Genomic DNA, 13290 nt, shown 5'->3' with positions numbered 1-13290 from the left:
TATGAGGGAAGGCTTAAAAATATGAAGCCCTGGAGGCCAACAGTTAAGAGGCAGAGGAAAAAGGAGTTGGCAAAGGAAACTAAAAGTGGTTTAAAGAGAATCAAGATACAGAGTTGTTGCGGAAATCAAAGAGAATAAGAGAACAGAGCCTGAACATTTTTAATTTTTTCTAGAACTTCTATGTGCCAAGAGGCTATGCTAGTTTGTTTATGTATGTTATTTAAAACTTTTATGACAACGCTGTAAAATAGGTAATATCTTACATCAGTAGATAAGTACCTAAATAAGGAACCGAAGTCAGTTGAGTCTAAAACTCTACAATGCCATTTGAATGGGAGGAGAAAATTTCAATAAAGAAATTGACAGAAGGTTAAAAGAGGTCTAATAATTATTATACAAATGAAACATATGTCTTAGCCTGTTTTCTGTTGCTTTTAACAGAATACTTGAAACTGGGTAGTTTATAAAGAAAGAAAATGTGTTTCTTGCAGATCTGGAGGCTGGGAAATCCAAGGTCAAAGGAGGCACATCTAGTGTGGGCCTTTGTGCTGGTGGAGTCTCTGTACAATCTTGAAGTGGTACAGGGTATCACATGGAGAGGGAGCTGAGCATGGTAGCTCAGGTCTCTGTTCCTCTTCTTATAAAGCCACCAGTCCTACTCCCATGGTAACCTACTAATCTACTAACTCATGAATGGATTAATTTATTCATGAAGACAGAGCCCTCATGACGCATCGCCTCTTAAAGACCCCACCTCTCTACTGCCACATTGGGGATTAAATTTCAATGTGAGTTTTCTAGGGGACAGATATTCAAATCATAGTAACACATCTGGTATACTTGAAGATTAAAGGGTAATTTATGATTTTAGCAAGAGTAATTGTGGTGAACTTGTAGAGGTAAAAGCTATATTAATATATTTTAACATAAGATTATTTATCAATAATATCATTAATTTTGTTATAATCTGTTATATTTTAAAAAATCGTTTTCACATGATGTTTTATAGAAAGTAAACATGGTATAAATTATAATGATTAATATATCTGTATAATTCAAATCTTTAAGAATTGACTCTTAATTTTTCAAATTTAGGTTCATACTTTGGAAACAAAAGACCTTATGTAGAAAACACACTTGCATCAAATTTTACTTTTGGTGCAAGCTCATCTTCTGCACGAGAAACTAATTATCCTCAAACACTTAAAACTCCATTGTCTACTGGAAATCCTCAGAGATCAGGTTATAAAAGCTGGACACCACAAATGGGATATTCAGGTAAAATAAGTGGAAGATTAACCTAGATGATCTTTTGAAACCTAAAATTTTTATAAGTTATAAATTAGGGTTGTTAGCTTTGTTCATTTGAATTTATCTATAAATGATACGAATGAAAAATAAATACATTAGTTTACCTGTATCCATGATTTGAATCTAGATTAATAAGGCAACATAGTTTCTGATATTTTTTGTTAATAAATGCAGGTCTATATTATTTTAGCCATTCTGACGAAAACCACACAAGAAAGAGAAACTTCTTCCTTTTATACATGATGTTCATTTAAATTTAAAAGTTGACCCTGATAATACTAGATTTGTTATACCATAATTTTTATCTAAATCTACCAGATTTTCTTGAAGAGTAGATGGATAAGATAGGTTTTCATGTATAACAGTTTTCTAAAGTATATACAACAGAATTTCTTGGTTACAGGGTATGTTACTTGAATGCATATATTTATAAGATAATGACAAATTGTTTTTTAAAGTAGTTCTACCAATGTATAAATGGTTAAATTTATATTAGATCTACAGAAGTCAGTTTAAGCTCTGTAGTAGAATATGACCTTCTTATTTTTAATTAGAAAATAAATACCAAGTTCCAGTGGAAATTCAGTAGACATAAAAGATATCTCCTTTAAGGTTCTAACAGTATGTTTATGCTGTTATCTCTCTGTTTTAAATAACATAATAATGTTATTTAAAAGCACCTTAATGCATAAAGCTTTTTTCTGGGTCTCTTTATTGTTTCCTTAAAATGCACCCTTAGAAGTCAAATTACTGAAACAAAGGGAAGTTACTGTTTTATTTTTTTTGAAATAAAGTCTCATTCTGTCACCTAGGCTGGAGTGCAGTGGTGCCATCTGGACTCACTGCAACATCTGTTTCCTGGGTTTAAGTGATTCTCATTCCTCAGCCTCCTGAGTAGCTGGGATTACAGGCATGCACCACCACGCTTGGCTAAATTTTGTATTTTTAGTAGAGACGGGGTTTTGCCATGTTGGCCAGGCTGGTCTCGAACTCCTGACTGCAGGTGATACGCCTGTATTGGCCTCCCAAAGTGCTGGGATTACAGGCGGGAGCCAGTGTGCCTGGCCAAAATTACCTTTTTTTTAAGGATCTCAGATATATTTCGAAATTTCTACTGAGAACTGGACTAATTTTTAATTCCATCAACAGTTTATGAGGAAAGCCAGTCTCACTGTATCCTCATGATTACTAACTTCTAAAATTTATTATGATTATGATTATTGGCTAATTTAATAATAAACATCATAATCATAAGGTTATCAAATTAGCCAATAATCATAATCATAATAAATTTTATTGGTTAATTTACTGGTTATTATGGTATACTCTTAATAATATGTAGAAGTCTACCTCATTTGATATTGTCAGACTCTTAAAATATTTTTCAACATAACAGTTGTAAAATACTACATATATGAGTTTGCATTTTCCTGATTACTAGTGAGATTATCTTTTTGTGTGCTTTGGGACTATATATTTTTAATATTCTGTGAAATTAATGTTCATGTCTTTTACTCATTTTTATTTAGGCTTATGTTTCTGGATTTCTAGCAATACTGTTTTATATTCAGAATACTAAATATTTTGATTAATTTCCTGTTTGTTTCTATGTTTCCAGTTCTCTTTTAACTTCCCTGGGTCATTATGTCTAGCTGTGTGCCAGTATCACATCATCTTTAGCTTTATAATAAATCTCGACATTTGATATTTAGTAGGACAGCCCTACCACCCTTACCCTCCACAAGCCACCTTCTTCTTTAGAGGAGTCTTGGTTCATCTTGGTCCTTTGCTCTTCCATATAAATTTTGGGCCAATTTTACAAGTTCTACCAAAAAACACATTGAGGTTTTGGTTGAGATTATAGTTGTACTGAACCAATAGATACTTTACAGAGGATTGAAATAAGAAGCTAACTGATATTTTATAGGTTGCATTATTTTGTTCTCTTGATTAAGAATTTCCTCTTCAGTGGATATCCTTTGGTGGACATTCACATAGGATGCAAATATTTTAAATTTTATGATCGATCTTAGAAATCCATTTATATACTTCTTCCTCAAATGTTCTTGTCACCAGTCTTTCAATCACGTTCCTTCCAAGTCCAGCCATCTAGGTAAACCATTAGCAACTGCTTATAAATGAATCTAAATCTGTACTTCTGACCATTTCTCATTCTGGTCATGATAAACAACCAAATGTACTGCTGAAAGATGAGAGATCAAAATGAACAGGCTGTGCATGGTGGCTCATGCCTATAATCCCAACACTGGGAGGCTAAGATGGGAGGACTGCTGCTTGAAGGCAGTCCAGCCTGGGCAACAAAGTGAGACCTTGTCTCTACAAACAAATTAAAATTAGCCTGGTGTGGTGGCACGCCTGTGGTCCTAGCTACTCAGGAGGCTAAGGTGGGAAGATCACTTGAACTCAGGAGTTCGAGGCTGCAGTGTGCCATGATTACAGGCCATTGCACTCCAGCCTGGGTGACAGAGCCAGATCCTGTCTCAAAAAAGAAAAGAAAAACTCAAAAAAAATTATAAGAAAATAATAATGAGGCCGAGCGTGGTGCCTCAGGCCTGTAATCCCAGCACTTTGGGAGGCCGAGATGGGTGAATCATGAGGTCAAGAGATCGAGACCATCCTGGCCAACATAGTGAAACCCGGCCTCTACTAAAATATAAAAATTAGCTGGGCGTGGTGGTGCGTCTGTAGTCCTAGCTACTCGGGAGGCTGAGGCAGGAGAATTGCTTGAACCTGGGAGGCGGAGATTGCAGTGAGCTGAGATCGCGCCACTGCACTCCAGCCTGGCGCCTGGTGACAAAGCAAGACTCTGTCTCAAAAAAAAAGAAAAAAGAAAATAATAATGAATATTGAATATCTCAATGAAGGAGGAATTTCTTAGCAGAAAAGCAATGAGAGAAATTATACAGAGAAAGATTGTACAAAAATGGAAATTTTTGAGATAGCAAAAATATCAAGATTGGTAGAAACTATATATTATTGTCATTGATTTATACAATTCTCATAAAAACATACTGAAAAACATTAAGACCTAGTAAACATTATATAAAATGTTGTAAACATCTCTAAAAAGAAAACAAAAGAGATAACAATGGATAGATTAAATTATGTTCAATTTCAATAGTACTTTAAAAATATAGATTTAAGTGGCAGTCCATTAAATTAGCCAATACTTATATTCACAATAAATTCTAAAAGTTAGTAACGATGAGGATACAGTAAGATTGGCTTTCCTCATACACTATTGATGAAATTAAAAATCAGTCCATTCTCAAAAGAAATTTGACAATATATCTGAGCTCCTTAAAAAAAATGGTGTTTCAGTAATTTGTTGCAGTAATTTGAGTTCTAAGGGTGCATTTTAAGGAAATAATAAGAAACCCAGAAAAAAGCTTTATGCGTTAGGATGCTCATTATTATATTATTTACAACAGAGAGATAATAGCATAAATGTGCTTTTAGAACCTTAGAGGAGATGTCTTTTTTGTGTACTAAATTTCCCCTGGAACTTAGTATTTATTTTCTAATTAAAAATAGGAAGGTCATATTCTATTACAGAGTTTAAACTGACTCCTGTAGATCTAATATAAACTTAACCATCATTTATTACATAACGTTCATGGGGAAAAGGTTTCTGAGATTTGAACACATAGATTTTTAAGTGAATCCTTAAGTTTACTGCTGACTCAGGTAGCATAAATATCTAAGTTTTTCATGGGCATTGTAATAGAAGAATGGAAGAAGAAATGAATCTAGGTCAGGGAGGGAAAAGAAGGAGGAAAAGTAGTTAATTAAAAGGTTGACAAGGGAATAAAAGACTATTTTGCTTCTTTTAAAATAAAATTTTAGAATTTTTTAGTCTGACTTTTTTCATATGTGAATAATGCCCATATTTTTGCATAATTTCCCATACTTTATAAAACATTTCTATATGATTGCATTTAATTCTTATAATAATCGTGGAAAAGTTTGGTATTTCTAGTTTATAGTTGAAGAAATGGTAGCTTTAGAAGTTTAAAAAATTTACCTGAGCATTCATAGTTTGTAAGGCACAGATCTCCAAATCAATAATGTCTGTAGTGGTTCATAGCACAAGCTGTGGAGCTAGACTGCTTGGCTACAAATGCTGTCTCCACCAGTTACATTCATGCCTCGGTCTCCTTATAACTAAGTGGAGAAAATAATGGTGCCTATCTGATAGGATTGTTGTAACAATTATGTGAGTTAATTTAATCAAAGAACTTAGAACATTCTTGACACTTAGTAAGCACTAATACATGCTGGATATTTCATTATATCACACAGGTATCTCATAATTGGAATTCATAGTTATATAATGTTTAATATTTTTTTTTTGAGAAGGTCTTGTTCTGTCACCTAGGCTGGAGTGCAGTGGCATGAAACACAGCTCACTGCACTTTCAACCTCCTGATCTCAAGTGAGCCTCGCATCTCAGCCTCCTCAGTAGCTGGCACCATGCAGGTACACAACACCACACCCAACTATTTTTCAATTTTTTTGTAGAGGTGAGGTCTTATTATTTTGTCCAGGCTGATCTCAAACTCCTGGGTTCTAGTAATCCTCCCACCTTGGCCTTCCCAAGTACCAGGATTGCAGGTGAGCCACCATGCCCAGCCCCAAATAGCTTTTATTTTATTTTTTCATTTTTTCATTTTATGAGACGAAGTCTCGCTCTGTCGCCCAGGCCGTAGTGCAGTGGCACGATATCAGCTCACTGCAACCTCTCAACTCTAAGCAATTCTCTTGCCTCAGCCTCCCCAGTAGCTAGGATTACAGGCATGCACCATCACGCCCGGCTAATTTTTGCATTTTTAGTAGAGACGGTGCTTTGCCATGTTGGACAGGCTGGTCTCAAACTCCTGACCTCAGGTGATCCGCCCACCTCAACTCCCAAAGTGCTGGGATTATAGACATGAGCCATTGGGCCCAGCCTCCAAATAGCTTTTAAATTACAGAGTATTAAGGTAAATAATCTGTTTTCTGACACCAAGTTTAGTGTTCATTTTATGACTCCATTCCAACAAAATAGAAAATAAGACAATGTAAAATTTGTTATTTCTTTTTTTTTTTTTTTTTTTTTTTTTTTTTTTTTTTTTTTTTGAGACAGAGTTTCACTCTTGTTACCCAGGCTGGAGTGCAATGGCGCGATCTTGGTTCACTGCAACCTCCGCCTCCTGGGTTCAGGCAATTCTCCTGCCTCAGCTGGGATTACAGGCACACGCCACCATGCCCAGCTAATTTTTTGTAGTTTTTAGTAGAGACGGGGTTTCACCATGTTGACCAGGATGGTCTCGATCTCTTGACCTCGTGATCCACCCGCCTCGGCCTCCCAAAGTGCTGAGATTATAGGCGTGAGCCACCGCGCCCGACCAAAATTTGTTATTTCTAAATGTGAAGTCAAATTTTGGTAAAATACTCTGAGAATTAACATTTTTATTTGTTCTGGTAATGAAAAGTTATTTTTTGATGAGGAAAAGAAATGGTTATTTCCTTGTCTGTTAAACAGTAGCTATGTCATAGACTAGGTGCTTTAAGAAATTATGTGAAAGAATTAGAAATAATTATTATTAGGCCAGGCTTGGTGGCTCATACCTGTAATCCCAACACTTTGAGAGGCTGAGGCGGGTGGATTACCTGAGGTCAGAGGTTCGAGAACAGTCTGACTAACATGGTGAAACCCTGTCTCTACTGAAAATACAGAAATTAGCCGGGCATGGTGGCGCATGCCGGTAATCCCAGCTATTTGGGAGGCTGAGGCAGGAGACTCACTTGAACCCAGGAGGCGTAGGTTGCAGTGAGCCATTGCACTCCAGCCTGGGCAATAAGAGCAAAACTTCATCTCAAAAAAAAAAAAAATACAAATGATTATTATCAATGTTTATATATTATTTTATTTAAAAATTTACAGCTTCATCCTCATCTGTGATTTCTGCACACTCCCCATCAGTTATTGTAGCTGTTGTAGAAGGGAGAGGACTTGCCAGAGGTGAAATAGGAATGGCAAGTATTGATTTAAAAAACCCCCAAATTATACTATCCCAGTTTGCAGACAACACAACATATGCAAAGGTAAGTATTAATAATCCTAGAAAATGGTTGCTCTGCTAGGCAGTATCTAGATTTTAAAGTCAGTTTCCTGATTAGTTTTTTGATAGAATAAAGGTTATTCATTATTACGTCAATGTAAATACTCTGAATTAAAATAAAATTAGATTTGATTTTTATTTTTAAACATATTTTGTCCTAAAAAGAATGTGTTTTACTGTTGCTTGAATAAGCTATTGCTACTATTAGTTTTTAAAATTAACATCTTCAAATTAATAATTTCTGGACTTATTCCAAAGGTAATATATGTGATAATGTCGTACTGATCACAATCCTTAAAGACAATCCCAAATGTCATAATCCCGATGGTCAATCTTGAAAGATCAAAACCCTTAATGTTGAAATCTTAAATGCTGAATTCAGGAAAGTCAAAATTAGGAAAGTCATAATTTAGCCTCTTAACTAGGAAAGTCATAATTTAACCTCTTAACTTTTTGCTGTCTCTTCTTATTTTGCCTTTTGCCTTTATTTTATATCACTCATCATTAATTTGGGCTACTTGCATATTGTCATGGGAATTTGCATGATCTTTCAGGTAGAGGTAGATTACCTCCTAATTTCTATGTTATTTGACCCAATTATTATTTTATTTTATTTTTGGAAGGTCTTGCTCTTTTGCCTAGGCTGAAATGCAGTGGCATGATCATGACTCACTGTAGCCTCCCACCTCAGCCTCTTGAGTAGCAGGGACCACAGGCACTCACCAACACACACAGCTGATTTTTAAATTTTTTTGTATAGATGAAGTCTTGCTCTGTTACCCAAGCTAGTCTCAAACTCCTGGACTCAAGTGATCTTGCCCCCTTAGAAGCTGAATTGCCCCCCTCAGGTTCCCAAAGTGCTAGCATTATAGGCATGAACCACCGAACCTAGCCAATTATGATTTTGAAGATGTGATCTAGTGTTTTATTTCTAGTGTTTCATTATTTTTTCTATTATCTTCCTTTAGTTTCTCTTTATGGTCCTCTAGTATGTACACTTCCCTTTCCTAATAATTAATTTTTTATTATAGCTAACAACCTTAATGATATTAGTATTGCATACTAACTTCATCTGTGGGTATTTTATACTTTAATATAATTTCAAAAGAGTAGGAAAGAGTTTTTAAAAAACAGGAATGTTAGAGAAATTGAGAATTTCTGTGTTTAGAATAGTTCTAAGAAATACAACCTATTTCATGAAAAGCTAAGGCATAAGGCAGACATTTTTCATTTGTGTTTCTGTACTTTTCAACACTTAAACTGTACCAGTGTGGCCATACTGATTGTGTTGCCGTAGTTCCCCACCCTCCCTTTTTTTTTTTTTTTTTTTTNAGGTCTTACTTTGTCGCCCAGGTTGGAGTGCAGTGGTGCAATCTCGGCTTACTGCAACCTCCGCCTTCTGGGTTCAAGTGATTCTCCTGCCTCAGCTAGTCCCAAGTAGCTGGGATTACAGGTGCGTGCCACCACACCTGGCTAAATTTTATATTTTTACAGAGACAAGGTTTCACCACGTTGGCCAAGCTGGTCGTGAACTCCTGACCTCAAGTCATCTACCCACCTCAGCCTCCCAAAGTGCTGGGATTACAGGCATGAGCCACTGCGCCCAGCCCTTAGTTACCCTTATTGGATATACATATATTTTTCATGGAGATGGAGAAAATATTAAGTATAAGAATTTATTTACAAAAGTTTTATTTTGGGAATACATATTTGATAAGTTCAAATTAGTTTTCGAACTTAACAGCTATTACAAACTATTGTGAGTAAAACAGCCTATTTTATGACAGTATTTTAGTAATTATATAAGATATATGTTTAATATATTACTATTAGAAATATATATATTTGCATATATATTATATATTTTGTTGATGGAGGTGGTGGAGGTGGTGGTGTTTGTCTGTCTGTTTCTTTTTGAGACAGAGTTTCCCTCTGTTGCCCAGGCTGGCAGTGGCGCCTGGTGTGAGCTCGGCTCACTCCAACCTTTGCTTCCTGGACTCAAGCATTCCCATACCTCAGACTCCTGAGTAGCTGGGATTACACGCATGCAACACCATACCTGGTTAATTTGTGTATTTTCTTTTTTTTTTTTAGTAGAGACAGAGTTTCACCGTGTTGGCCAGGTGGGTCTCTAACTCCTGGCCTCGAGTCATCTGCCTGCCTTGGCCTCCCAAAGTGCTGGGATTACAGGTGTGAACTACCGCATCTGGCTAGAAACATATTTTAATTGAAATATATCCTTAGAACAGATATAGTTTTGTGTATCTATGAATTAATTTTGAACACTTATCTCAGAAAAATATGAAACTTTTTTATTTCCTAAGCTTATATTTAAGAAACTGTTTATTCAAATGATTTCAGGTGATCACTAAACTCAAAATTTTATCACCTTTGGAAATAATAATGTCAAATACTGCTTGTGCTGTGGGGAATTCCACCAAGTTGTTCACTCTGATCACAGAAAATTTCAAGGTAAGTGATTTTTATTCTTGTTTGTAACATTTTATTTAAAATTTATTTAATAATATCATTATAAAGGACAATAATTTTAGTAACTTTATATTTAGTGTCCTAAAGTCACTAAATATAAATCCTAATCTAAGGGGACTATTAATACAGATAATAAAAATGATAGGGAATTTTCTTATTTGATTTGACACCCTTGATCTACTTTAAAGAACAGAAAAAAATGTTTTAGGTAATAAGGAAGTTTCTCAGAGTCTACAAGGGGCAGGCCAATAGAGAAAACATAGGTTTCCCTTACGTGTAGCTTCCTGGAAACTACTTATTGTGCTGTCAGACTGGTTGAAATTGAAGCTCTTCTCCTTCTAGGGGATAGCACCTATCAGCAAGTACTTTTTTCTATTGGGAATTTAATTCGTATTACAGCATTGTTTCAGCTTCCCCTGGTAACATGTACTGCTTTACTATTAGCCTGCTATTCTAGTCTCCATCTGTGGGACTGTGGTGGGTGAGCACTGTGGAACCTTATCCAACAAATGCTCTTCTCCTCAATTAGGGCCTTCCCACCACATATTAATAATTTATTCCTTCCCTCTAGCAAAAATCTCTGTTTCCTAGAATGGGGCTGTGGTTCCAAAGTAGACAGCATTGCAGTTGGAATAATTTCTTAGGAGTGCAAATTATTTTCAGCATATACTATATTTTGTTATGTTTGTAGACTTTTTACTTTAACACATTAGGAACCAAGCTGAGGTTTAGAGTCCAGTGAGTTCCTTTCCTGTTTCTAATATATTCAGCATTTGCAGTCATATAAGATTTGCCATGGTACTCTTAGAGATCCTGTATAGATGAGCTGTCTCTGCCTCATTGCCAGAGATGTTCTGTATGCTAAATCTATTGTCTCTATTAGACAAATCACTTCATCTGTTCTTTTTCCTTTATAACTTTATACTTTTCATCACCCCTATTTATCCATACCTTTCCAACTTTCATTCATATTTTATTGTTGTTGTTACAATTAGGCCTTATAATTCTTTTGGCTGTAAATAACAGAAATCTAATGGAAACTAGCTTAGGCAAAAAAGGAAATGTATTGCCCTATGTAACTGGGAAGTCAATGGTTGAATAGATCTTATTCCTACTGTCTAAGGTAAACAAAACCAAACACTAGCTAAATATTTTAATCAGTATTATGCTATTGCAATAGAGAAAATAGTCCAGTGTGGACTGAACTGAACTTCAGTTTGTACTGACCATTTTAATGGGAGAATAAGGGAATAGGGAGGGGTAAAAGCACAGGAGTCAGGGAAATAAAAAAATTATTATACAAAAAGTAGAAAGGTGGGATTGGTCCATGTGAAACCTATCTGGGTTTGCTAATTGGCACTTATTGAAGTTAGGCTCCTACTCTCCCACAGAGGATAGGAGACAAGGATCCTGTCTTTAGGTGCTAAGTGGAATGAACAGTAAATTGTTATTGGCAGCCTGAGTTTTCTTAGGCAGGCACTTTAAGAACGCTAAGGTCTCCCAGGGATGTGGCTTTGAGCAGTTAGAAACAATGTTAGTGTTTTGTTCAAGTCTTTATAGGTCAGATGGAGGATTAGTTTAGAAGAAGGCTTATAGTAGCCCAGGTAGAGTTTGGTCAAGGAGAGAATCTTTATCACTACTCTCATTCCCGGTATCATCCTTTATCTACTGCAGATAGTTTACTTCTATGAGATTTAAGAAGATGATTGCTGATGGCTCCAGGCTGATATCTCAGCTTAGCTAATCCAAAGGGAAAATAACTTCTTTATTCCAGTGTCCATGCATGAATTCCAGGGAAGGATGCTGATTGATCTTGCTTTGTTCATTTTTCCCACACATTAGATTAATCACTATTTCTGGGGGTAGATACACTATGATTGACTAATCCTTTTGTTGTGGGACACAGAATACTATAATATATAGGCCTACCAGAATCACATGGAATGGGGGATAAGTCCTCCAAAGGCAAAAACAACATAATTTCAGTACATTTAAATAATAAGGCAGTATAGCATAGTGCTTAAGAATAGAGAACTCAGATTGTCCCGGTTGCAAATCTTGACTCTAAATGACCTTGTGCAAGACACTTAACTTCTTTGAGCTTCAAGTTTTTCATCAGTAAATTAGGGACAATAGGAGGTACCAACCTCCTAGAGAATTTATATTTTATATATGGTAATCAGAGATGGCCTCATTGATAAGGTTACATTTGGGCAAAGCCCTGAATAGAGGAGGGAGCAAAATATGGAGACATTTGAGGTAAAAGTATTTTAAGCAGAGGGAATATTCAATATTATTATTATCATTATTGCTATTATGACTACACTTAGCTTCATTAGCCAGGTACAGTGACATGTGTCTGTAGTCCCAGCTACTTGAGAGGCCAGGGTGGGAGGATCACTTGAGTCCAGTAGTCCAAATCTAGCCTGAGCAACATATAGTGAGACTCCTTTCAAAAAAAAAAAAGGACCTTCATTAAATCAAAAGCAATATGACGTAGAAGGAAAATGGACTTCAAGGAAATCTAAATTTGAGTCTCAGCTTTGGCAGAGATCAACTGTATGATATTAGAAAAGTTACTTGATTTTTCAGAATTTTATTTATGTGAACACCGGAGTTAATAAGATATGTCATAGGATTATTATGAAGATTAAATGAGGTAACTTTTAAAACAATCTTGGCACATAACACATTCTCCACTTGGTCATGATCTTTTTCATTCTTAACATCTCTTACATAAGTCCACTAATATAATATTACCTTTTCTTACCCATTAGTTTTATTGAAAGGGGGTAAACGTTTTACTTAACAGCTTCACACTTTTTAAAAGTTTCATTATCAACCAGGTGCTGATGTCTCACACTGGTAATTCCAGCATTTTGGGAGGTTGATATGGGAGAATCACTTGAGTCCAGGAGTTTGAGACCAGCCTGGGCAACATAGTGAGAACTTGTCTCTGCTTAAGAAAAAAAAAAATTAGCCAGATATAATGGTGCATGCCTGTAGTCCCAGCTACTCAGGAGGACGAAGCAAGCAGATTGCTTGTACTCTGGATTTCAGGTTTGTAGTGAACCATGATCATGCCACTGTACTCCAGCCTGGGCGACAGAGTGAGAACCTGTCTCAAAAAGAAAAAAGTTTTATTATTGTTTTCTCTTTTTTCTAAATAAATTCCATTCACTTTATGTAAATAATGTATCATAGATTTGCTGGGCAGAATTGGTGTTTTCATCTTTTTACCTGGTGCATTATAAGAATCTACCCTTTCTCAATTATAATAGACTATGGAAAGATGAATATAAAACTGTGAGATGTTGTCTCTATACAGTACAATTACTAAAAGGCATAGACTGTCATGTTTATT

The 13290-nt window shown here is 35.7% G+C and overlaps 1 protein-coding gene across 1 annotated transcript in view; it reads left to right on the top strand.

The window, feature by feature from the left end:
- Nucleotides 1-320: 320 nt before the first annotated feature.
- MSH4 (mutS homolog 4) overlaps nt 321-13290 on the top strand; it is a 96540-nt gene continuing 83570 nt past the window's right edge. The window contains exons 1-4 of the mRNA XM_017530587.2: nt 321-369; nt 1069-1278; nt 7259-7419; nt 9798-9908. Of these exons, the coding sequence (XP_017386076.1) occupies nt 321-369; nt 1069-1278; nt 7259-7419; nt 9798-9908 (531 nt within the window). The remainder of the gene's footprint in view (nt 370-1068; nt 1279-7258; nt 7420-9797; nt 9909-13290) is intronic.

This window comes from Cebus imitator, unplaced genomic scaffold (genome assembly GCF_001604975.1).
Source record: "Cebus imitator isolate Cc_AM_T3 unplaced genomic scaffold, Cebus_imitator-1.0 Scaffold3, whole genome shotgun sequence".
In the NCBI taxonomy this organism is placed as follows: domain Eukaryota; kingdom Metazoa; phylum Chordata; class Mammalia; order Primates; family Cebidae; genus Cebus; species Cebus imitator.
This window is presented reverse-complemented; position numbering and strand designations above follow the sequence as displayed.